At 42.7% G+C, this 26222-nt stretch overlaps 1 protein-coding gene across 11 annotated transcripts in view; it reads left to right on the forward strand.

The window, feature by feature from the left end:
* Positions 1–26222, forward strand: part of Mphosph9 (M-phase phosphoprotein 9) — a 69181-nt gene that overhangs the window by 10311 nt on the left and 32648 nt on the right. For 9 of the 11 annotated variants that reach the window (XR_007592539.1, XM_050146393.1, XM_050146394.1 and 6 more), the window contains 9 exons: positions 928–1017; positions 1552–2078; positions 4967–5093; positions 9457–9553; positions 11895–11998; positions 15654–16114; positions 17009–17164; positions 20964–21051; positions 22487–22702. Coding sequence is in view for 10 of the 11 variants with exons in the window: in XM_050146393.1 (XP_050002350.1) it covers positions 928–1017; positions 1552–2078; positions 4967–5093; positions 9457–9553; positions 11895–11998; positions 15654–16114; positions 17009–17164; positions 20964–21051; positions 22487–22702 (1866 nt within the window). In the remaining variant the exon portion in view is untranslated. The remainder of the gene's footprint in view (positions 1–927; positions 1018–1551; positions 2079–4966; positions 5094–9456; positions 9554–11894; positions 11999–15653; positions 16115–17008; positions 17165–20963; positions 21052–22486; positions 22703–26222) is intronic. The other 2 variants (XM_050146387.1, XM_050146386.1) reach the window with 2 other exon arrangements.

Genomic DNA, 26222 nt, shown 5'->3' on the forward strand with positions numbered 1-26222 from the left:
CATGGTAACTCACAACTGTCTGTAAGTCCAGTTCTAGGGGATTCAGCACCCTTACATAGACATACATATAGGCAAAACACCAAGTCACATAAAATAAAAGTAAATATTAAAAAAAGATTACATTTGAAAAATAAGGCATAGATTTATTTTTAGTAAGGCATAGATTATTATTTTTTTTAATATTTATTTATTATGTATACAATATTCTGTCTGTGTGTTTGCCTGCAGGCCAGAAGAGGGCACCAGACCCCATTACAGATGGTTGTGAGCCACCATGTGGTTGCTGGGAATTGAACTCAGGACCTTTGGAAGAATAGGCAGTGCTCTTAACCTCTGAGCCATCTTTCTAGCCCCATAAGGCATAGATTATTAAAAACAAGATTTTGACAGATTTTTCCAGATTGTAGATTACATTAAAAAAGATACTTACCTTTGCCTTTGTAATATTGCACTGAATATGTATTTTGCATTATTTAAACTGGCCTATAAATTTTACATTAAAATAATTAAAAAACAAAAGTTGATGGACAGTGGTGGCACTTGCTTTTAATCCCAGTACTCGGGAGGCAGAGGAAGGCAGAATTCTGTGAGTTCTAGGCCAGCCTGGGCTACAGAGCTAGTTCCAGAACAGGCACCAAAGCTACAGAGAAATCCTGTCTCGAAAAACCAAAAATAAAACCAAAAATCAAACATATTTTTTTTTTTTTCAGGCTTGGTGCCTATCCTATAATCCCATAATTTAGGAAGCTAAGGTAGGGGGATTGCTGCGAGTTTGAGCCCAAACTGGGTTGCATAGTGGGTTTCAGGCAAGCTTGGGCTACAGAGTGAGACCTTGTCTAAAAAAGGGAATGTTTCTCACTAGAGCATTTTTCTTGTGGCGTCTTAGGTTGAAATTATGTTCAGTGCACATTCTTTATAATTTCCTAGGCCAGGTGGTTGCAGCTGTTCAGTGTGGTTGAGCGACAGTGCCAGGAGCAGATTGTTGCCCAGCAGGAGCAGTTTCACAGGAAGATCCAGGTGAGTTACCTCAGACATTGATGCTTTGCATTTGTGAGATTGCAGACAAAATAGTTCATGCATTAATTTTGTTTTTAAAGATACGACACCACATTTAGAGTAATAGCATGGACTTTTCTTAACATTAAAAAATGTTGGCCGGGCGATGGTGGCGCACGCCTTTAATCCCAGCACTTGGGAGGCAGAGGCAGGCAGACCTCTGTGAGTTCAAGGCCAGCCTGGTCTACAAGAGCTAGTTCCGGGACAGGCACCAAAGCTACAGAGAAACCCTGTCTCGAAAAACCAAAAAAAACCCCCAAAAAACATTAAAAAATGTTTAATGTAAGCCGGGTGGCGGCGGCGCACGCCTTTTAATTCCAGCACTTGGGAGGCAGAGGCAGGCAGACCTCTGTGAGTTCAAGGCCAGCCTGGTTACAAGAAATAGTTCCAGGACAGGCTCCAAAATTACAGAGAAACCCTGTCTTGAAAAACAAAACAACAACAACAACAAAAAAATTGTTGAAAGTACTTCTTCTCTACCCTTTTTGCTCTCAGCACATACAGGAGGAGATTAGGAAGTTGGTGAAACTGCAGCTCAGCACTGCTTCCTGGCCTTCCTGGAGCAGCGGCTCTGTCAGTGAACAACAGGTGCCCTCAGAAAACCAAATGGGCTGCTTATCTGAAAACAGCGAAAGAAATGAGTCTGTTACCAGTTACCCAGAGTCTAAGGAACCCGAGACACAGCCAGAATTGTCCACATCCCACCTAGACTGCAATGTGGATAGCAGCTCAGTGAGCAGTGGCTACGGCACCTTCTGCATCCTGGAGATGAACACGCACAAGGCTAAGGAGCCCCCAGAGCCCATGGAGCCTGAGGAGGCTTCCAAGGGGCAGCACACAGCCCCTGCGGTGCAGGCACATGCCCCTGTAGGTGGCACAGCAGCCATGAACTTTTTTGCACAGACCCCTGAAGAGCTTTGTGCTCCTCTAAAGGAAGATGTTTCTACTTTTCCTGGTGAATTTGAACATAATTTTCTTAGTGAAAACAAGATTTCAGAAGTGTACAGTGGAAAAGCAAATAGGTAAGTAGAATTTTTCAATAATTTAAAGCGGCTTTTGCTTGTTTATTAATGACATTTAGAATATAGTAAATAATACTTTTTTTATTTGTTCCGCAGTAGAATGAAATATGTTTGGACACAAATCAGCTTTACCATTAAAATCTGACTCTTACATTGGAGCTGCATGTGGAGAACTGAAATAAGCAGATCCAGTGTATAGTGACCCCGACTTTCCCATGTTCAGTGCTTAAGACTGATAAATGTGGGGCTGGAGAGTGCTTGGCAGTTAAGAGCTCTGGAGGCTCTTTTACAGGACCTGAGTTCTGTTCCCAGCACAAACATGGTGGCTAACAATTGTAATTGCAGTAACAATTGTAATACTCTCTCTCTTGGCCCCCTAGGATACTTTACAGTGTAGTGTGGTGCATTTACATAGCATAATTGTAACACACCCATAAACAAAATCAACTTTTAAAAAAGCCTGCCTTCCTTCCTTCCTTCCTTCCTTCCTTCCTTCCTTCCTTCTTTCTTTCTTTCTTTCTTTCGACAGGATTTCTCTGTGTAGCTTTGGAGCCTGTCCTCGAACTCACAGTGATTCGCCTGCCTCTTCCTCCTGAGTGCTAGGATTAAAGGCATGCATCACTACAGCCTGGCTAAAAAAGACTCTTAAATTTAGACTGGGTGTGGTGCATGCCTTTAATCCCAGTACTTGGGAGGCAGAGGCAGGAGGATCTCTGAGTTGGAGGCCAGCCTGGTCTACGTCCAGGACCGTCCTGAAAAGAAAAAAATAAAAACCAAAAATACTTCAAAGTCAAAAACAACAATACATCTTACGAAATTTTGTGGTTTCCCATAAGTTTTCAGTTTTACACATCTGAAATGTGTTTTAGAAGCTGGATATGGTGGTGCATGTCTTTAATCCTAGCAGAGGCAGGTCGATCTGAGTTCAAGACCAGCCTCGTTTATATAGCATGTTCCACGACAAGGGCTATATAATGGAGAGACTCTGTCTCAAGAAAGAAAGAAAAGAAAAAAAAAAAAAGAAAGAAAAGGAAGGGAAAGAAAAAGAATTAGGAGAATCAGGCAGGACCAGTGAGGTGGCCTTGGATAAAGGTGCTTGCCATGCAAGTTTAATGACCTGAACTCTACCCCCTTCACCCATGGTGGAAAGAGGTAATTGATTCCACAAACTTGTTCTCTGGCCTTTATGTGCCCACTGTGGCACACATACACCACGCAAATACACGGATAAATAAATACATCAACGAATGAATAAATAAAAATTTCGGAAAAATTTGCAGTTGCAGGGATGGTTGAGTGGTTTAAGAGTGCTTGCTGCTGTTCCAGAGAACCTGAGCTTCCAGCACACACACACGGTGGCTCACAGTGATCTGGAACTCCAAGGGTAGTATACTAATGTCCTCTTTTAGCCTCTTCAGGCACCAGACCTCTGCAGGCCTGTAGCAGTCACAAATAAACATAGGCAAAACATTCGTATCCATAAAAGTCTTTTTACTTTTTGGCTGGGCAGTACTGGTACACTCCTTTAATCCCAGCACTTGGGAGACAGAGGCAGGCAGATCTCTTGAGTTTGAGGCCATCATGGTCTACAGAGCAAGTTCCAGGATAGCCAGGGCTACAAAGAGAAACCCTGTATCAAAAAAAAAAAAAGAGACACTTTTTACTTTTTTATTTATGTGCATTGGTGTTTTGCTTGCAGGCATGTCTCTGTGAGGGCGTCAGATCACCTGGAGCTGGCATTACAGACAGTTTGAGCTGCCATGTGGGTGCTGGAAATTGAACCCTTTTCTCTTAACCTCTGAGCCATCTCCCCAGAAAAATAAATCTTTAAAATAAGAAAGTGTAGTATGAATTCTAGTTGGTCTTAATAATAAAAACCCAGAGTCAGATACAGGGGGTCAATGCTGAAGATCAGAGAAGCAAAGCAGCTAGCTACTGGAGAGTTTTTTTTTTTTTTTTTTTAAGATTTTATTTATTATGTATACAATACAGTGTGCTGCCTCCATGTATGACTGCAGGCCAGAAGAGGGCACTAGATGTCATTGTAGATGGTTGTGAGCCACCATGTGGTTGCTGGGAATTGAACTCAGGACCTCTGGAAGAACAGTCAGCGTCCTTAACCTCTGAGCCATCTCTCCAGCCCCCTGGCGAGTTCTTTTACCTCTCTCATTGCTCAGACCAAAGGAGCCATCCTGTCCTCAGATTGTCTCCTCAGACTTCATACTCAGACTGCAACTGTCTCTATCAAAACCTCAGACTGCACTAAGCTCCTGCCTCCTCCCCCTTACATTCCTCATTCTGTTCAGCCATATCACTCCTGTCTCCACCTCCCTCGTGTTGAGATTAAAAGTGTGTGATCCCAAGTCCTGGGATCATCTTTGTGTGAGCTCTGTTTCTCTTTTAGACAGATTCAATCTTCTGTAGCCCAGGGTGGCCTTGAACTAACAGAGATCTGTCTGCCTCTGTTTCCCTAATGTAGGTATTAAAAGCGTGTCCCACTACTCCCTGTCCTCTAGTGGTTTAGCTCTGCGCTCTGATCTTCAGACAGGCTTTATTTGTTAAAACACAAACAAAATATTACTACAAGAAATACAAGAAAGAGTTTTAGGAGAATCAGTAAAACATCTTTTTTTTTTTTTTTTTTTTTTTTAGTTTTTGTTTCTTTGAGATAGGGACTCTATATAACCCTAACTCTCCCAGAACATGCTGTATAGGCTAGTGTGGTCTCACACTTACAGAGAGCGAATCTTGAGTGCTAGAATCAAGGTGTGCACCATTGCACCTGCCCCTTTTTACTACTAGTAGAAAAGCAAAACACTGCCCACTGAAGCACTAGATACTGTGCTGACTAATGGCTTTTAAACTAATTTTGTTTTTCTCCTTTTAAGTAGTAAGTCTGTAACATCATGGGCACAAAAGCTGAAGCAGAACCAGCAAAAGCAAGCACATACAGAAGATGGCTACTCAAGACCTAAGCCAGGGAGCGAGTTAAACCAGAAGCCTCCAGTTGAAACAGTAGGTGATAAGTGGCTCCGATGGTCACACTGGGATTGCTGTGTTTTTACTCCTTTGTTTATTTACAAATCTTTTTTTGTCTGTCTGTCTTTCCTCTTTCTCTCTTTCTTTCTTTCTTTCTTTCTTTCTTTCTTTCTTTCTTTCTTTCTTTCTTTCTTTCTTTTTCTTTCGCTTTCTTCTTTTTGGAGACAAACCGAACCAAAGAAACAGACAAACAAAAACAGAAAACAAAAACAATCCTCCAAACCCCAGTTCATTAAAAAACCAAAAAAGCTTTGGCTGGGGGTGTAGCTCAGTGGTAGAATACTTGACTGGTGTGTGCACATGAGCCCTGGGTCTTTTCTCTAGCACGGCAAAGTTTACCCTCAAATAGTATATCTTGCCAGTACATTGCAACAAGTAGTACTGTACGTACCGAGCACTTTGAAATGCCTTTCTTAAAATTGTTGAAATTTGGACAATTCTGATTTTATAATCTGAGTTATAAATTGGTAATAGATTAATTTTTGTCTTGTGGTTGGGTTTGCTGTTTAACCCAGGCCGTCTCTTGCTCTTGCCTCCCAGCCTCCTGAGTAGCAGGACTGTGGTAGTACACCACCATGCTCTGCAAGATGAAGTGTTTACACTCTGACCCAGCGACTGTGCTTAGTAAAGGGTCATAGACACAAAGTTCCAGTGTATGTTGTTGCCATTATGGCCTAAATTGTAATGGGATAGATAGTACCACTTAGTGTCCTACATGGACGTTCCCAAATCAGGTCCTTGACAAGCTGAGAGGCTCAGTGCCATACGAACTATGTCCTGATTGTCCTGAGCGTAGGCTTGCTGTTATCCTAGGAAACATGTCATAAGTGTTCCCAAGTCTTCGTTTTTTTTTTTCTTTTTTTATTATCTGTTTACTCTTTTTTTTTTTTAAATATTTATTATGTATACAATATTCTTTCTACATGTATGCCTGAAGGCCAGAAGAGGGCACCAGACCTCATTACAAATGGTTGTGAGCCACCACGTGGTTGCTGGGAATTGAACTCAGGACCTCGGGAAGAACAGCCAGTGCTCTTAACCGCTGAGCCATCTCTCTAGCCCCTTTTTTGGTTTTTCGAAACAGGGTTTCTCTGTGGTTTTGGAGCCTGTCCTGGAACTAGCTCTTGTAGACCAGGCTGGTCTCGAACTCACAGAGATCCGCCTGCCTCCGCCTCCCAAGTGCTGGGATTAAAGGCATGCGCCACCACCGCCCGGCCCCCAGTCTTTTTTAAATTTTATTTTTTGAGTCTAGATCTCACTGTGTAGTCCTGTCTAGCTGGAACTCTCTATGTAGACCAGGCTGGCCTGGAACTCATAGTGACCCTATCTTTGGAGGTGTGGAGAGTGAGATGGCATTTCAGTGTTAAGTTTTATAAAACAGAAAAAAACTGTTATGTAGAAGAATGTTCTCACTTTATGCCAAACTACTACAAAAAATAGCAATTTTCTACCCTAATCTCCAAATAGTTTCAGTCTACCATTCATTCCAAAGAAATGACATCCCACTATTGATGACACAGTAGCTCACAATGAGAGCCCCACTCAGAGCACTAAAGGACCTTTCCAGAGTGCACTCCACAGAGGGTGATTTTGAGGTAGTACTGGCTGGTGATGTGGGCATGGCATGCCCGATGCATTTCTTTGTTGGAGAATTCTGGATTCACAGAAGTTGGACACTCTTTACTTGAGCTGTTCCCTGTGCCCAGTGTTTTCAGTTTCATTTCACAGTGGGAACTGCTGATCAGAATTCTCCTCTGATGGGGTTTTCCTCTTGCACAGTGCTGTTTTATTCTGGGAAAAAGCTACTTTGAAGTCCATCTTGACTTGGTGCATTGTGTGGCACAAGCATTTTCCAGGGCTAAATTGCTCTGTTTCTTTGGTCCTTTGTTTCCATTCATGAACTGAAGGACTTGGGTTTCTCTGATGGGCCCTTAGACTATGCTCCTGAGTAGGTCCTTGAGCTGGGCTCAGGCCAGCATCTTTGACTAAGAAGGCTTATATTTAGAAGGCCTTTGTTGAATCATGCTGTTACTTTATTTCAAGTGGGCCCTTTCTTGAGTGGATGGCCTTTTAAGGGTGGTGTGGGAGGGGAGGGATTTATTTGCCCAGAGGCTTGCAGCCAGCACCATTGTGTATAGCAGTATTTTAGTGCATGGTATGTGTTTGCTCCTGGCCTGAGGACTGAACCTCAGAAGCAGTGCGAGTTCTAAATATTTTACTTGGGAGTGCTTGACTTAGTCCCTGATAATCACTTTTCCAGACTGGAACAGTCAGGAGTTCTAAGAAACAATTGGTATCTTGATAAAAAGAGGTGGAATGGTACCTTGTACAGCAGACTTGTGATTAACTTGTTCCTTCTAATAAAGTATTGCCTGGGTTCTTTGATTTGTGGAGGATGAAGGAGGAGGAGCACCTAGTAAGGTATTGGTGAAGGTGTTGCTCGGTGTGGTGGCACACGCCTTTAATCCCAGCACTCAGGAGGCCGAGGCTAGCAGATAACTGAATTACTAGTTCCAAGACTGCCAGGGATACACAGAGAAACCTCGATACATTCAAAAAAACAAAAATAAATAAATTAAAAAAATAAAGAAAAGGAAGAAAGAAGAAAATGTCCTTGCTAAACATCTCTGTTTGAGACAGCTTTTCATTTCTTTGTAGTGGTAAGCATGAAACCTAGCAGAGGCTCTTTGTGTGCAGCCAGCATTCCACTGTGCTTGCCCATCCCCAGAAAATAGATTCCTGTGTGACAGACAGTATTAGAGGTACTATGATTCGTGTGTGTGTGTGTGTGTGTGTGTGTGTGTGTGTGTGAACACCTGTAGGCACCTATGGAGGCCGGAAGTTGTAGGTGGTTGTAAGCCATCTGATGTAAGTGAGGGCTGTGAACTCAGTCAGGGTCCTTTGCAAGAGAAGTACTTGCTCTTAACCCTTAGCTGCTGGGTCACCTCTTGAACGCCATGTTTTTTTGTTTTTAATCAGAAGGGGTAGTAAGCACTTTTATTCTTTGCTGAGAAGTAACAGGCCGAGAGCCTGGTGCCATATACCTGTAATCCTAGCACTTAGAGTATAGAAGGCAGGATGACCGTGAATCCACAGTCAGCCTGGACTGCATAGTGAACTCTAGGCCAGCCTGGGCTACATAGCAAGTCTCTGTCTCAAAAAAAAAACAAAACAAAACAAACAAACAAACAAACAAAAAAAAAAAAAACAACGGTTTGGGGCTGGAGAGATTGCTTAATGGTTAAGAGCATGGGCTGTTTTTTTCAGAGGATCTGGGTTCAGTTCCCAACACCCATATGGTAGCTCATAACTATCTGTAACTTTAGACTCAGATTACCTGATACTATCTTCTGATATCCATGGGCACCAAGCACACAAATAGTCCATGGGCATATAGGCAGGCATAATACCCAAATACATAATAATAATGATGATGATAAAAAGTTAAAACCCCAAACCAAGGGCTAGGGAATGTAGTTTATGGTAAAGTGCTTTTCTAGCATGGCTAGTGACCTGGGTTTGATCTCTGTCATCAACACACACACACACACACGCACACGTACACGCACACGTCTGTTACTGGAGATATGAAGGTGATGAGTTTCAGATCATCCTGGACTTTATAGCAAGACCCTGTCTCACAGAAACAGAAGGAAGTGCTGAATTGTAACATTTTGCCTAGTGTGCCCGGGGCCCTGGGTTTAATGTTGTTCACAAACAACTCAAAATTAATTTGTTATTTGAGGTTCATATTGATTTGTGATTTTGAGTCATTTGATTTATTGAAGTTGTGATGATATAAACAGATTAGTAGGTTAACAACCCCCCTCCCACAAGGCAGGGTTTCTCTTTATAGCCCTGGATGTCCTGGAACTTGCTCTGTAGATCAGGCTAGCTTCAAACTCACAGAGATCCTCTTGCTTCTTCCTCCCAAGTGCAGGGATCAAAGGTATGTGCCAACATGCCCGACTAAATTTTACTAAATGACTAATTCTAGATTTCTCAAATTATTGTCAGAAATCGATAGCAGACTATAAATACAGTTTAGTTCTGAACTCATAGATTACACCTTCTCTCAGCTTTCTAAGCTTTCTAGTTCCTTCTAACGATCCTCTAGTTCCATAGTGTTCAAAAAAAAAAAAGCTTTGATAGATGGTGCAGGGAAGGAGAAGCTGCACTGTTCATCTTTCATACTGCATTCTTGCAGCTGCGGAGAATCAACACTCTGCTCTTCGTGGCCTGCTGAGGCCCCTGCTTAAGTCCTGGAGTATCCCTGGGTCAACAGTGTGTGCCAAATGCATTTAACTGCCCACCAGTTGTCCTCTTTCCTCTCTTGCAGCCCAACCTTGCCGCCGCCGCCACCACACATCCTTGTGCCTTTTACCTCAGTAAACCAACTGAAAGCCCAAGTTCTTGCTTGTCTGATTCAGGAACAGGTATGGAACTTAAACTATTTTTTATATTTTTCAAGACAGGTCTCACTATGTAGACCTAGCTGTCCTGGAACTCAAATATATGATTAGTCTGGCCTCGAACTTAGAGATTCTCCTGCCCCCTATGTGCTGGGATTAAAGGTGTTCCAGCACATGGTCTGGAACTTAAATTTAAAAGAAAAAAATTCTAACTTTGGGGCTGGAGAGATGGCTTAGAGGTTAAGAGCATTGCCTGCTCTTCCAAAGGTCCTGAGTTCAATTCCCAGCAACCACATGGTGGCTCACAACCATCTGTAGTGGGGTCTGGTGCCCTCTTCTGGCCAGCAGGCATACATACAGACAGAACATTGTATACATAATAAATAAATAAATATTAAAACAAANAATAAATAAATAAATAAATAAATAAATAAATAAATATTTTTTAAAAAATTCTAACCTTTATTTTGATCTATGCATATGAGTGTTTTGCTGACATGTGTGACATGTATACCATGTCCATGCCTGGTGCCATGGGAGGCCAGAAAAGGATGTTAGATTCTCTGGAGCTGGAATTACAGATGTAAGCTACCATGTGGGTGCTGGGAATTGGACCTGGGTCCTCTGGAAGAGCCACAAGTGCTCTTACCTACCAAGCTATCCCTCTAGCCCCCTGAACTTACAGAGTCTATTTTACCCACAGCTTGCTTTCATTTTCCACTGTGGTATGAGAAGTGTGTGCAGTATCTGACTTCACCAAAAACACTGTGTGTTTCTCTCCGTTTCCACAACTTTCCCGTTTGCCTTAATTTGTGTTAAATTCTACAGCAATGGGGTGAGGCAGTGCACTCACAGAGGCTCGAGACAGCTGCAGAAACCATCGCAGACATTTTCTGTTGTCCACAGGATTCAGCGAGTTCAGACCCTCTGCTAGCCGTGGCCAGCTCTTCTGTCTTCTGGCTTTATGTGCTGACTCCCCTGTTTTAGCACCGTTACCCACATGGCACATCCACTTACCAGTTTGAATTAGCTTTGCTTGAACAGAAACTGGAATCCAGCCGCCTCTTCCTGTTCCCACTGCTCCCACAGCTGAGGCACTCCCTTTCCGCCACCTTCTGACCTGCCTCCCTTACCCTTCAGTCTGTCGACTGCCAGTACTCCCGTTTCCTCAGAACAACAGCCAGTATCCTTATGGAACCCCACAAGGCTCAGCAGGATGGAGCTGATTGCCTTTCCTCTGTGATGAGATTCATTTGAAGACTTTGCCTGACCACCTCCTCCACTCAAATATTTCCTACTGATGGGAGGAAACTCTCCTAGTAGTTACTTTCTCAGTGAACCAGCCTTTACCATCCTTTGAAAATAGTTCCTGCCCCCAGAACCCCACCTTTCTGTGAACCTTTTTTCTTTTTGAAAAGATCCCGTGTATCCCAGATTGGCCCAGTTGCTGTTTAACTGATGAGAACTTGAACTCCTAAGTGTTGGGATTATGGCAGTGTGTCAGCATGTTTTATGCTACTCGAATGTGGAACTCAGGGCTTCATGAATGTTAGGCAAGCACTCTCCCAGCTGATCTACGTCCTTAGCCCTACTCCTCTGTGTATGTATGTGTGTGTGTGTGTGTGTATTTGCATACAAGCATGCTCTTGCATATGGGGTACACAAGCACGTGTGTGCATGCTTGTTGAGGCCAGAGGTCAATCAAGGGTGTTGTTTGTTAGGAGCTATCTGTATATTTTTAAAATATTTATTTATTTATTGTATACAGTTAGCCAGAAGAGGGCACCAGACCTCATTACAGATGGTTGTGGGCCACCATGTGGTTGCTGGGAATTGAACTCAGGACCTTTGGAAGAGCAGGCAGGCAATGCTCTTAAAGGCTGAGCCATCTCTCCAGCCCCCTATCTATATTTTTTGAGACAGAGTCTCACTATGTAGCCCTGGCTAGCCTAGAACTCACAATGTAGATCAGGCTATCTTCAGACTTAGGGTGACCCTCCTGCCTCTGCCTTCTAAGTGCTGGGATTACAGATATATGCCATTATCCACAGATTTAATGGGGAATTTGAACTCTTTACATTGATTATATGGAAGTCTGTATTTGTAAATAACATTCTCTTTAAATTACATTTTTAGCTATTACTAAATCATTTTGGTTGTTTATATTTTGAAGCAAATTTTTACTAATTTACTTATTTATTTGGACTAGGCGACAAGGACATACCATTGTGTGTGTTAACTTCTCTCCTATTATGTGAATCCTGGGGGCTAGAACTCAGGTCATCAGATTTGGAAGCAAGAATCTTTAATCTGAGCCCTCTCACTGACCCGTGATTGAACTGTGTTCTCTGTGTGTGCACATCAGGGCTGACTTACTGGAAGCTGGAGGAGAAGGACATGTATCACTCTTTGCCTGACACTTTGGAGAAGACATTTGCACCGTCCTCCCTAGACAGACCACTGAGCCAGGTAATGCAGAGTACTGCGTGTGTGCTTTTGTTTTATGATTGTAGATAACTTTGTCATCATAGATTTTTTTTTTTTTTTTGCATTGTTTCAGTTTCCAAAATGCTGGGGAAAGTGTAGGCTTGAGAGTCAGATCAACTATATCTCACCTCATTTCCTGCATAATTTCAAAAAGGTTACTTTAAAGTGGAATTAAGCTAGGGGTGATAGTACATTCTGTAGCTTTTGGAGCCTTATCCTGGAACTTACTCCGTAGACCAGGCTGGCTTTGAACTCCCAGAGATCCACCTGTCTCTGCCTCCTGAGTGCTGGGATTAAAGACGTGCGCCATCACCACCTGGCTCATTTCCTTAATCTTAGTACTGAGTATGCTGAGGCAGGTGAATCACTATGAGTTGGAGGCAGCTTGGGGAACATAGTGAGACCCTAGTTCAAGAAAGCAGAACAAACAACAATCAAAAATAAAGGCTGGGGAAGAACTCAGTCAGCACGGAGTTTGTCTTATAGCCCCGACTTTAATCCCCATGATGTATCTATGAAAAGCCTTGAGTGTTGACACATGCTTCTTACACTGCTCCCGGCAGCTGGAGCTGGAGCCAGGTAGTTTCTGGGGCTAGATGGTCAGTCAGTTTGTACTAGTTGGGAAGTTCCAGGCCAGTGAGAGAGTCTGTCTCAAAAATAAAGGTGAATGGAGGAAGAGGTTGGCCTGTGGTCTTCATATAGATAGGTAATTTTGTGTGAACACACAGACGCACAGTACGGACAGACATAGACACACAGATATTAAAAACTAACAAGTAAAAATGCTGAGCTGATGTTTTTGAAATTAAATATTTCTTGCCTATTGTTTCTTTTCTTTCTCTTCTTTTTTTCTCTGTGTGTAGTAGGTTATTGGCAATTAATTTTTTTCCCTTTCCCTTTCTCCTAGGCCTGACTGATTTCTGTCCTTTCAAAACTCCCACTTGATACATTTGTAACATAATTATGAAGCCTTTAATTTACAGTATTTTCTTTAAGAAATATAAATATTTTGTGTCTTTTACTTTTTCTTAAGACAAGGTTTCAGGTAGTGTCCCACCTGATCTTCAACTCATTGTGTAGCTGAAAGTGACTTTGAACTCTTGATCTTTTTGCCTTGCTGTCCCCGGGTCTGGGATCCTAGGTGTATGCTATCCTCCCAGGCCATCTTTCTCTTATATGCTCTGATCAAGTGAAGAGGAGAGTGCACTGGGGAAATGAAAGGTTTATAAGCAGTGGCACTGGGGATACGGATCAGACATGGAGCTCTTAATGTGCAGTGCCCTTCAATTGATCCCCAACACCACAAAACAAAGACCCCCCCAAAATAAAACAGGGAAATACAATAAGAAAGAAGTAACACACACACGAAAGTGGGAGACAAAATAAAAAATAAGTTAGAAAAGCCTCGTGTGGCAATAAGGTAGAGACAGATGGATTGCTGGAAGCTCAGTGACTGCTAGTCTAGCCTGCTTGGCAGAACTGTAGCACAGTGAGAGACCTTGTCTCAAGCAAAAGGGAGAAAGAAGATGCTTAAGGAATGACACCAGAGTTTGCCTCTGATTTACACATATACACGAACCCACAAACATGAACACACAAGTATTGATTTCTGGTAAATTGTGTATATTAGTGTATGCTTATAGTACTAGCTAGCTGCTTGGGAGGCTACAGTGGGAAGATCACATAGGTCCAAGAGTTTAAGACCAGCCTAGGCAACAGAGGGACCTTGTCCACACTGCCAACAAGAAAATCCATGGCACCTTTGTGGGATTTAGTAGGGTCTAAGTTTGAAATATATGGTGGTTGGGAAGATAGCTCAGCTAGTAAAGGTACCTCCCACCAAGCCTGATAGCCTGAATTCAACTCTTCAAGCTGCCGTGGCACATGCCACGTGTACACATAAAATCATACATGAATGTAATACAAATTTTAAAGTTCTTTTAAATACCTGTGTGTGTGAGAGAGTGTGTGAGTGTGCCTATATTTGTATTTGTACTGTGTGGTTCTAGGAACCTGTGGAAGCCAGAAAAAGGTATTTGATTCCTTGGGACTTGAGTTAAGGGAGATTGTGAACCACATTGTGGTTTTGGGAACTGAAGCCAGGTTGTCTGCAAGAACAAGTGCTTTTACCTGCTCAACTATCTTGCCAGCCTCTGTTCTTGTTTTCTTGTCTTATGTAGTCTACTCTGACCTGGCATTCAGCCTGACCTTGAATCCCGATCTTCCTGTTCCTACTGTCCCTGTTCTGTTCTGGGATTATATGTTTGCTGAGAAAACTTGGTGTCTTTTAAAATACAGTATTTTGGGCTGGAGAGATGGCTCAGAGTACTGGCTGCTCTTCCAGAAGACCCTATAGAACAAATAATAAAAGCCCAATGACAAAAATTGTGGTTCAACCCAAAATGGCTTAGTTTGCTGTCACCCAGCCTTGGTAGAGGTAAGACTTCTAGTGGCTTGCCTGTCTTTTCTGGTTTTTGGGTTGAATTCCATTTTCTGTCTCTGGGCTTTTATTATTGGTACTACAGGACCCAGGTACAATTCCCAGCATCTACGTGTCAGCTTATAACTGTGTAACTCCAATTCCAGGGGATCTGATGTTGAATTTTGGCCTTCTCAGGACCACCAAAGATGCCAGTGGTAGCCAGTCATATATGCAAGCAAAACACCAATACACATTAGAAAAAAAAAAAAAAGGAAAGAAAGCCCATACATAATAGGGTTCTGTAAGACTGGCCAGTGCTCTTCACTGCTGAGCCATGTCTCCAGCTCTCAAACACTGGTTCTTTTGAGTGGGGACACAGAATATTAGTCAGTTTTCCATTGTTGTGAGAGAATGTATCAAAAAGACAAGAGACTTATTCATGGCATCTAAGTTTCAGTTCATTGTTATTTCAAATTGCTTTTGGGTCTGTGGTGAGGCCAAAGATCATGGACAGACAGAGCAGAGAAAAACGGCTGTGAGGTAAAGAAAAAGAGAGGAAAGGACCAGAGTATCTTTGAAGGACATGTCCCTGGTGACCTAACTTCCTTCTAGTAGGCTCCACCACTTCAAGGATCCAGTGTTTTCTGATGTCACTGTCAGCACATGAATCTTTGAGGGACAGTGAGGCTCCAGACCATGTCAAGGACCACCGAGGATTGTATTTGTGGACTGCTAACCAAGTCCCAATGTCCTCTTAGTCCCTATTGTTAGGAGATAAGCAAGTTTCCATTCTGAAGGAGGCATCACCAGAAAGGTCTTCAAAGCTGATATTATTAATTCGAAGGTCTAGATTTTCAGTCTATTTAAAATCTTCCACAGATTTTTTTAAGGTGCTGATCTTGATAGCAGATTTTTTCACTGTTAATAATACCGTTTAAATTATTTTGTTTCGTATCTTTAAGTTTCGTGCCAGTAATGAGATGAAGTGACTGTCACTGTTCTGTCCTAGAAGACAAAGCGAAAGCAAAGCAGTTTCTTGATGGGGACCTCACCCTTGCTTCCAGTCCCAGTCACCTGATGAGTACAGTAGGACGTTCTCTTCAGCCTCACTGTTTGTCCCTCAAAGACTGAGAGCTAAGGCCCACTTTCCTGACAGCCAGCAACCTAGCCTGATCACCAAGGCCTCAACCTGATGCTTGTCCATCTTACTTCCAGGTCCTGACTCTGGATCCAATCATACATATGAAGCCAAAGGAGAAGGCTGTGGGGATTCGGCCCCATGGCTTTTTGAGTGCTCTTGACGACAGAATATCCTTTTCTCCAGACTCTGTTCTGGAGCCAAGCCTGTGCAGTCACTCTGACAGTGACTTGTTTTCACAAGCAAGTCATAACGCTTCTCAGGTATCTGGGTTCCCCAAATATCCTTCAACTACGAAAGCATCACCTGTGGACACTTGGAAAAGCCATGCATTCCACAGTGAAAGTAGGACAAGTTCCACGGTCCCTTCACTCTGCACCATCAGTAGCAACGATATCTCAGTCAGAACTGTAGACGAAGAAAACACTGTCACATTGGCTTCCGCCTCAGTCAGTCAGTCCCAGCTTCCAGGTACAGCCAACAGTGTCCCAGAATGCATTTCATTGGCTTCCCTGGAAGATCCTGTGATGTTGTCTAAGTATGTATTTCAGCAACTGACTTATACTGCTAATGTTAATAGACTTGTGATGTCTGATTGAATGATGAAAATGGTTTTTATTGGACCACAGTAAAATATAAAATCTTAATGAAATATAACCAATGTGTGTTTTTCACTATTGATAGCTATGTTGAAGTGAAAGATGTTGATAAAGGTTGGGTATGGTGGCACTTGCTTGTAATCCCAGTACTTTTGAGATAGAAGCAGGAGGATCTCTGTGAGTTCAAGGCCAGCCTGGTCTAACGTTTCAGGCTAGCCAAGGCTACACAGGGAGACCCTGTCTTAAAATCAGAAGTAAAGGTGTTGACACAGGCATCCCGTAAATGGGAGCTAAGCAGAATGCTTCTATGTCTAGAGCATATGGGACATCTGTTGTGTTTTCCAGGGTGGATGGAGGAACAGGTTGAACTCTGGCTATGAGAATTACTGTGGTTTGTTTAGTAGCTACTTTGCTCATTCCTGTGACTAAACACCTGGCAAAAGTATCTTAAGGAAGGAAGGGTTTGTTTTGTCTGACAGCTTGAGGGGTACAGTCCAGCACAGTGAGAAGGATGGTGGCAGGCGGCAGACATGAGACTGCTGGTCACGCCATATCTGCAATCGAGGCACAGAGAGAAGACACTGCTGCTCAGCTTGCTTTATCTTCTTTGTCCTTTTTCTTTAATCTGGGACCCCAGCCCATGGACATTCAGAGTGGTTAAGGTCCGTTAAGCCTCTCTGGAAACACCCTAACAGACACACCTCTGTGTCTCTTAGGTGACTTCTGTCAAGTTGCCAGTGAAGATTAACTGCCCCGGGTCCATCCCTTTCAGTTAGCCCTGAAACATGTGGATTGACTGTCTTTCCTTAGAGCATCTTCCCTCTCACCGACAGAATCCGGCAGAACCTCAAGGAGAAGCATGCACGACACATAGCGGATCTTCGAGCTTACTATGAATCAGAGATAAATAGTTTGAAACAGAAACTGGAGGCAAAAGACACTTCTGCCGTTGAAGAGTGGAAGAAGAAAAATGAAATTCTTATAGACAGGTAAGGCTACCATGGAGCTAGTGTTTCTCCACCTTGAGTAGATTGCTTCCACAAAGTATATATATCATGGTGTGGTATAAAATGCTGTAAAAACGCGTGCTTTGTATCCGAGAATTTACCACACAGACGTGTAAACTAGGACATGTCTGGAGACACAAGGGGTTAATCCTCTAGTAACTGACACAAGCCATGCCTTTCATGTGGATAAAGTTCTGAAGGAGTAGAGTCAGCAAATAAAGAATAGTTTGTGGATCTTTACCATTGTGGAGTTCTGGAAAAAGTAAGAATCCTGGGATTTGGGCTGGTGAGATAGCTAAACAGGAAGCACACTTCCCACCAACTCTGCTGAGCCCAGCTTGATTCCTGGTACTCACATGGTGGAGTCACACTAGGAATATACATGCAGAATTAGAATGCTAGCGGGGCAATGGTACACGCCTTTAATCCCACAACTCTGGAGGCAGAGGCAGGCGGATCTCTGTGAGTTCAAGGCCAGCCTGTTCTACAGAGTGAGTTCCAGCACAGCCAGGGCTACACAGAGAAACCCCGTGTGGGGAGGGTGGGGGGAGGGGGAAGATGAAGAATTCTGGGACTTTGGGTGCTGGGAGTATAGCTCATTGGTAGAGTATTGGGCTTAGTGTCATGAGACCTTGTGTTTTAACCCCAGCTTCATAACGAAAAAGAAAGAGAATGCGGCAACTTTTGTGTGTGGTAGAGGTGGTGGGGTGAGGAGGCGGAGAGGGGGCAGACAAGGGACGGGTAAAGACTATACCATATACATGTATGGTACAGTCAAAGAACATATTTAACCATCTGAAGAGATGCATATTGCTCTTCCAGAGGTCCTGAGTTCAGTTCCCAGCACTGATATCAGGTGGCTCACAGTTGCCATTAATTCTAGCTCCAGGGGATAATGGTATGGGGAGCCCACTAGAGATAACCACTCGGACACAGTATAGCCAGTTGAAAGTCTTTATTCCAACTGGCTGGAACACATCCAAAGTGTTCATAGACCTAGGTGAGGCCCCAAGTATCTAGAACATGGATTTTAAGGGCAGAGACCTCATCTAGGAATCTCTTTTGGCAGCTGCAAGAATAGGCAGCTTGAAGCAAGCAGTTTTTGCTTTTTTGTTTTGTTTGTTTGTTTGTTTGTTTTTCGAGACAGCGTTTCTCTGGAGCCTGTCCTGGAACTAGCTCTGTAGACCAGGCTGACCTCAAACTCAAAAGAGATTTGCCTGCCTGAATGCTGGGATTTGTGGGGTTTTGTTTTTTTTTTTTGATTTGGTTTTTTTTTTTTTGAGACAGGGTTTCTCTGTAGCTTTGAAGCCTATCCTGGAACTAGCTTTTGTGGCCTCGAACTCACAGAGTTCTGCCACCCGAGTGCTGGGAATAAAGGCGTGTGCCACCACCGCCCAACCTGAGTGCTGGCATTAAAGGCATGTGTCACTGCTGTCAGGTGATGCAGAAACTAACATAAGCAATTAGCTGAAGGAGGTTCCATACAAACATGCAGTTTTAACAGAGGCTAAGATGAGTTAGCTAGTACATCCTGACACAGAGATGGGTAGTTTTCCATGGGATTCTAGTTAAACCTGGAAACAGCCTCTGGAAGAATAGAAGATGGAGGAACTTCTGTATTGTCTTCTCCCATCACAATCTGGTGCCTGCTTATGGACTGCAGATACCTGTGAACATGTGTGACTCTCTCTCTCACACATACACACACATTTTAAAAGAAAGATTGTGAGACTGAATGTGAAGTGTTTAACGTAGATCTGGCATGTAAATCAGGTTAACCTGATTTATCATTAAACACTGAGTCAGATGGTAGCTGAATTTTGTGGACCTTGTTGAGGTCTGCGATAACTTGCAAAGGAATTCTTTATAGAAATCGTAATTTAGGGGCTGGAGAGATGGCTCAGCAGTTAAGAGCATATATTTTTCTTCCAGAAGGATCCAAGTTAACTTCCCAGCACCCATGACAGGTAACACATAACTGCCTGTAACTCTAGCTCCTGAGATTTCCTACCTCTGGTCTTTGATGGTATACACACACACACACACACACACACACACACACACTCATATGATTAAAAAGAAAATAAATCATTGTACTGAAGATGGCTTAGCTTTTAAGAGCACTTTTAGGGATCTCACAGCAGCTAGTCACTGTCTGTAATTCTATGTAATTCTAGTCTCAGGAGAGGCACTGCAGTACTTATGTGGTGAACAGATGCTCATGCAGGCAAAACACCCACACACAAAAATAAAATCTCAGGAGAGTTTAGCTAAAAAAGAAAATAAACATTGGACATGGTGTCATAAACTTTTAATTGTAGCACGCGGAGAGGCTAAGACAGGCAAATCTCGGAGTTTGAGGTCAGTCTGGTCTATAAAATGAGTTCCAGGACAGCCGGGGTACACAGAGAAATGGTGTCTCGAAAAAAATGGAAAAAAAATAGTATTTCATGGCTGGGGAGATGGTTCAGTTGGCAAAGCACTTCAATTGTAAGTGTGAGGACATGGTATTGATCCCATGGCCTGCGTGAAAAGGAGCTGGGCACTTGTAATTCCAGTACCATGAAGTTGGAGACAGAAGGATCCCATGGCTCATTGGCTAGCCTGTCTAGCCGAATTGGTGAGCTCCAGGCCAAAGATACCATTTCTCAGAGGAAGCGGGTATTGTTCCTACATACGACAGCTGATCCTTCGAACTTCTACACACATGTATACATTTAATAAAAAGAATAGTGCATTAATGTTGAGTTTGAAACAGCTCAGAAAGATGCTGTGCCCTGACTCCAAATAGCCCAGCTCTTTATATCCTGGACATGTGTGTGTTCAGACAGATTTTCCCACGCTAGCATCAAGCTATTTTGTACAGTTTTCTCTATTTTAAAAATATAAAATTTAAATATCAAATTGTGTATAACAAATTCACTGTTTTAAGTGTGCAGTTCTGTAGCTGAAATATATTAACAATATCCATCTTCAGAACCATTTCCTCTTGTAAAGCAAACTCTGGTAAAAGTGCCTGCTGCCAGGCCTGGCAACCTGAATTCTATTCCTGGAACCCACATGGTGGAGGGAGAGAAGAGGAGATTTTTGCAAGTTGTCTTTACACGCACATCAAACAAACAAACAAGCAAACAAATGGGAATAAAACTAACTCCTGAAGTTCTGGTCTGGGGATGTAGATCAGTTGGTAGAAGGCTTGCCTAGCATGTGTGAAGTGCTGGGTTCAGTCCCCAGTAGGCGCTTCCCCCTCAGTGTCCATAGATAAATATTGGGAAAATAATAATGAAATACAAAGAGCAATTAAGATCTGAAGCCCAGTTCTCATTAGACCCTTATCCCCACCCACCACCTTTCCCCTGACATTGGTTACCTCTGTCCCGTTTGTTTCCATGAATTTGAACAAATACTCTGCAAGTGGAATCACAGTATCTTTCTTTTCCTTTTCCTTCTTTTGGTGCTGGGAATGGAACCCAGGCTTGCAGAGACTAGGGATGTGTGTTTTGCTACTGACATATAGTGGCAGACTTATTTCACTCAGCACATCCTCAAGACTGGTTCATGGTATTAGAATTTCCTCTTTGTTGGTGATTGTGGCACACACCTTTAATCCCAGCATTCAGGAGGCAGAGGCAGGCAGATCTCTGGGAGTTCATGGCCAGCCTGGTCTGCAAGAGCTAGTTTCAGGACAGAAACCCTGTCCCAAAAAACCAGAAAAACAAAAACCAACAAAAAAAGAGAAATTATTTTGTTTCCTAACTGATTCTAAATTTGCTTTTTTTAGATGTGGTCAGCTGGACAGTGCATTGAATGAAGCTACTGGTCGTGTGCGAACACTTGAGAATAAGAATAATTTGCTAGAAATAGAAGTGGTAAGTATTGTTTTATATGGCAGGTCCTGGTGTCATAATGTCTAAAAGGTATGTATCATCACAACTTTTAATTTTGTTTACTGGATGTATAGCTAGGTGTGCAGAAGCTTTTTTTTAAAAAGTGTGTAGCTCCAGCTTTCCTAGAACTCGCTGTGTAGTCCAGGCTGACTTTGAACTCACAGAGGCCCACCTGCTTCTGCCTTCCAAGTATTAGGTTCAAAGGCATGCACTACTGTGCCTGACTTAAACTTTTATATTTTTTCTTTCTTTCTTTCTTTCTCTTTCCTTTTCATTCTTTTCTTTCTTTAATTTTTTTGAGACAGGATTTCTCTGTGTGTAGTCCTAGCTGTCCAAGAACTTATTCAGTAGACCAGGCTGGCTTTGAATTCACAGAGATCTGTCTGCCTCTGCCTCCCAAGTGCTAGGATTAAATGCATGTGCTACACCACCCAGCAATAAGTTTTATTCTTTTTTTCTTTTTTTTGTTTTTTCGAGACAGGGTTTCTCTGTGGCTTTGGAGCCTGTCCTGGAACTAGCTCTGTAGACCAGGCTGGCCTTGAACTCACAGAGATCCGTCTGCCCCTGCCTCCCGAGTGCTGGGATTAAAGGCGTGCGCCACCACCACCCGGCTATTCTTTTTATTCTTTATATATTACCTTATAAGCAAAATTTGGTGGAAAATACCTGTTTTGTTTTATGCACTGCCTCTGCTTTCTGGGTAGAATTCAGGTCCTAACGAAGCTAGGCCAGTGTCTAATAACCGAGACATTTTGTTGGCTTCATCTATATGATAAACTCTACCATGAAGTTAGGGACTAGTATTTTGGTTATCTTACTTTCTTGCTATGTTCTAGCTCAGGGTGGTCTTAGACTTGTGTATAAGCAGCCTTTGCGGTTCAGCCTTCTAATCAGTTAGACTGCAGGCAGGAGGCTTTGCGCCCAGCTTTCATCTTACATTTTGGCATCCTGTAGCATGGCACCTATTTGGTATTTCAGAAATCACCATTGAATGAATGTTAACACATGAGGTACATTTTTAATTTTGTGTTTCCATGGAGTATAGAGAATCCCCAGCCCTTAGCATATGAATATTGAACGGTGCATTCTAGTCACAGTTTCAGAATTCCTCTGATGTTTGTAGTTATTTATTTTCTTCGTTAGGTTGATCCACAGACAGTGCTGTCTAGGCAAGTCCTAGAATCCTTGTACCCCTATGTGCTGGTTTTCTTTCTCCACCTTTGATAATCTCATGGAGTAGCTCTATTAGAGGGGTCCTCTCTAGTCTCTGTGGCAGGACACAGCAGGATGTCACGTAGCTTATTTCTGTTTGTATGCGTTTTTGTTTTTAATTTTAATTTTAATGTCCATAATTGATCAGCTAATACGGAGGCACTGTTTTCACTTGGAATGATTTACCTCTGTCTTCACTGTGTAGAATGATTTGAGAGAACGCTTCAGTGCAGCCAGCAGTGCCTCCAAAATTTTGCAGGACCGAATTGAGGAAATGAGAACGAGCAACAAAGAAAAAGATAACACCATCATTCGGCTAAAATGTCGGCTGCAGGATCTGGAAGAAGCCTTTGAGAATGCTTACAAACTCTCAGATGATAAAGAAGCTAGGCTGAAACAAGAAAACAAAATGTTTCAGGATGTAAGTACCCAGTGCACTGTGTCTGCTCTCTGAGTCCTCTGACAAAAGCAGCTTGAGGAGACAGGGTTAATTTGGCTTCAGCTCCAAAAGGACAGTCCTCTGTCATGGGAAAGCGTGGCTGCAGGCAGGCGAGCTGTGGTGGCAGGAGTAGGAGGCTGCGTGGTCACATTACATCTACATATGAGAAGCAGAGTGAGTAGAAAGTTCTTTCAGGCCAAAAAACCTCAAGGCCCAGCCCTTGTGACTCATTTCCTCTAGAAAGTCTCTACAACCTTCCCAAACAATGCCAACAGCTTGGGATCAAGTGTTTAAACGGAAGCCTGTGGAGTGCACCCTCAGAAGCTGCGGTGACTTTCTAGGGACATTTTGGTCTAAGTTGCCTGTAGCTCCGCATACCCTCCTGGTGGCAGCGGTCCCTGTCACCTAGTGTCAGAGCTGTAGAAAGATGGCTGAACTCCCTCACTGCTCTTTCCTAGTGTGTCCCCTTTTGAGTTGTCATAACACCTGTGGGTGACAGGGTAAAATGATATAAGCCAGATTCTGTGCAGGGCTTTTTTGAGAGAGGGGCTTGCCATATTGCCCACACTGGTCTTGAACTTGTAATTCCCTTGTCCCAGTCTCTTGTGTGCTGTAGTTATAGGTGTTCACCCCCATGCCTGGCTATTTGCTATTGTTTTTGTGTGTTGCCAGCCCCCTTCACACATTCCATTCTGCAGTTATAGTCTAGAACCCTAATGGTATCATTGCTTTAGTGTGTATGTACTGTCTATGGTGTTTCATTATTATCCATTCCCCATTTCCTGCCCCGGGTGCTAGGGATAGAGTCCAGAACACCGTTCAATGTATGCTACCAATAGAGCTGTGTCTATGGTCCTTTAGAGATAGACTGTTTTTTTTGTTTGTTTGTTTGTTTGTTTGCTTTGTTTCAAGACAGGGTTTCTCTGTGTAGTCCTGGCTGTTCCTTGAACTCAAAGTTTGAGTTCAAAGCTGACCTTGAACTCAAAGTTGTGTCTGCCTCCTGAGTGCTGGGATTAAAGGCGTGTGGCCTGTGTGACCACGTCCCAGTTCAGTTTGATTTTTAAAAAATTTTTATTTTATGTGCTTTGGTATTTACCTGCATATATTGTGTGAGGGTATCAGATCCCCTGGAACTGGAGTTACAGTTATGAGCTGTCATGTAGGTGCTGGGAATTGAACCCGAGATTGCTGGAATAGCACCAGTGCTCTTAACCTCTGAGCCATCTCTCCAGCACTGTTTGATTTTTTTTTTTTTTTTTTTTGAAACAGAGTTTCGCTGTAACTATCAAGCCTATTCTGGACCTAGCTTTTGTAGACCAGGCTGGCCTCAGACTCACAGAGATCTGCCTGCCTCTGCCTCTTGAGTGCTGGGATTAAAGCCGTGCACCACCACCACCCGACAGTTTTTTTAAACTATTATGTGTGTATATGTATGATGTGTGTGTGTGTGTGTGTGTGTGTGTGTGTGTGTGTTGACACGTGTATGGCGGTCAGAAGACAACTTTGAGGAGTTGGTTCTTCCACTGTGGATTCCAAGGATTGAACTCAGGCTTACATATAGCTTTTGCCCCCTGAGCTGTCTGCTCAACTCAGGTTTGAATATTTTTAAAAAAGATTTATTTATTTTTATTTTGGGTATATAAGTATTTTGCCTGCATGCATGTGCACTGTGTGCATGCTTAATATATACAGAGGCTGTAAAAGGACGTCAGCTCGGGGCTAGAGAGATGGCTCAGTGGTTAAAAGTACTGACTGCTCTTCCAGAGGATCCGGTTCAATTCCCAGCACCCACATGGCAGCTCAAAACTGAAGATCCAATTGCAAGGGATCTGACACCTTCACACCAATGCACATAAAATAAAGTTAAATAAACCACAAAAAATATTAAGAAAAAAAAAGGGGCGTCAGCTCTCTTGGAACTGCAGTCAGATGGTTGTGAGCTGCCAGCGAGAGTAGGTGATGAACCCAGATCCTCTAGAAGAGCAGCCAGTGTTCTTGCCACTGAACTGTCTTTCCAGACCCCAGCTTTGAATTTTTTATCTTGATTTAATTTCACTTAAAATTGGATTAATAAAACATTGATAATGGATTGGTTTCTAGGTTGTATGTTTTTTTAAATAAGGTTTCTTTTTCTATTTTATCATCTATCTATGTGTGCATACATGCATGCACATATACCATGGCACATGTGTAGAGGACAACTTGGGTCCTGGAAATCAAAATCAGGTTGTCTTGCTTTTAGGCAGGGGCCTTCACTTGCCGTCTTGCTGGTTCTCTAAGATTGTTATTATTATTTTTTAATATCTGGATTCTTAAGTTATGGTACTTAAATGATCTGAAGTCACTTTGTCTTGAAGTCTTTCTGGTAGCGTTGATTATGCTTCTTCCTTTGTTTCTAGACTTTATTGTCTTGGAGTTAAATAGAAGTGTTCCTCAAGTCTGAATGAGGACAGGGCTGGTGGTGTTACAGACACTGTAGTGACTAATTCCACGGCTTCTAGTTGCTCTAATCAGTTTGGTCATGGCCTGTGACTTCTGCTTTCCAGCAATGCTGTTATGGTCAGTTGGTCTTTGTTGCCGTTTTTTCCCCCACTCTGGGGGCTTTGGGGTCGTGCCCTGTTGGAAATGATGCAGTTTGGGTCTCTGTTCCTTGCGGCACATAAGAGACTGTTCACTCTGGGAATTTTGTTTTGTAAGTTTGTTTTTCTTTCTGTTCTTTATATGTTTTTTTGGGGTTGGGGGTGTTTTGAGGCAGAGTTTCTCTGTGTAACAGTCCTCCCTGTCCTGGAACTCTCTGTAGACCAAGCTGGCCTCGAACTCACTGAGTTCTACCTGCCTCTGCTTACTGAGTGCTAGGGTCAAAGGCATGTGCCACCACCACCCAGCATGTTTTTGTTATTTTAAGAACCATTCCTATACTTTCTGCCATAGCAGTGTGTTCTGTCCTCATCCTGGGCCTTTCTGGGTTCCTCACTATGGAGGTCTGACTGGCCTCAAATTTGCCGTCTTTCTCCTGCAGCCCCTGAATACTGGATTGCAGGGTGTACCATCATATATATTTTTAAACAATACTAGGTTTTTTGGCATCACATTTTTATGTTATAGAATAAATGTAGGAAAGTATAATATGAATTTTATGTAATAAAAATTTAAAAGACAATACAAATACATTTTACTATTACATTGAGGGCTCGATTTGCTATTGCTCTGTTTTACTTTTTTTTAAAATATTTATTTATTTATTATGTATACAATATTCTGTCTGCATGTATGCCTGCAGGCCAGAAGAGGGTACCAGACCTCATTACAGATGGTTGTGAGCCACCATGTGGTTGCTGGGAATTGAACTCAGGACCTTTGGAAGAGCAGGCAATGCTCTTAACCGCTAAGCCATCTCTCTAGCCCTCTGTTTTACCTTTAAAATTGTTTCATACTTAAAGTGTCTTCAAACATTTTATCAGGGATTGTCCCATTCCTTTTTCCAGAACCACTGGTTCTGTGT

This window comes from Alexandromys fortis, unplaced genomic scaffold (assembly GCF_014885135.2).
Source record: "Alexandromys fortis isolate MF-2015 unplaced genomic scaffold, M_Fortis_MF-2015_v1.1 scaffold_56, whole genome shotgun sequence".
NCBI lineage: Eukaryota > Metazoa > Chordata > Mammalia > Rodentia > Cricetidae > Alexandromys > Alexandromys fortis.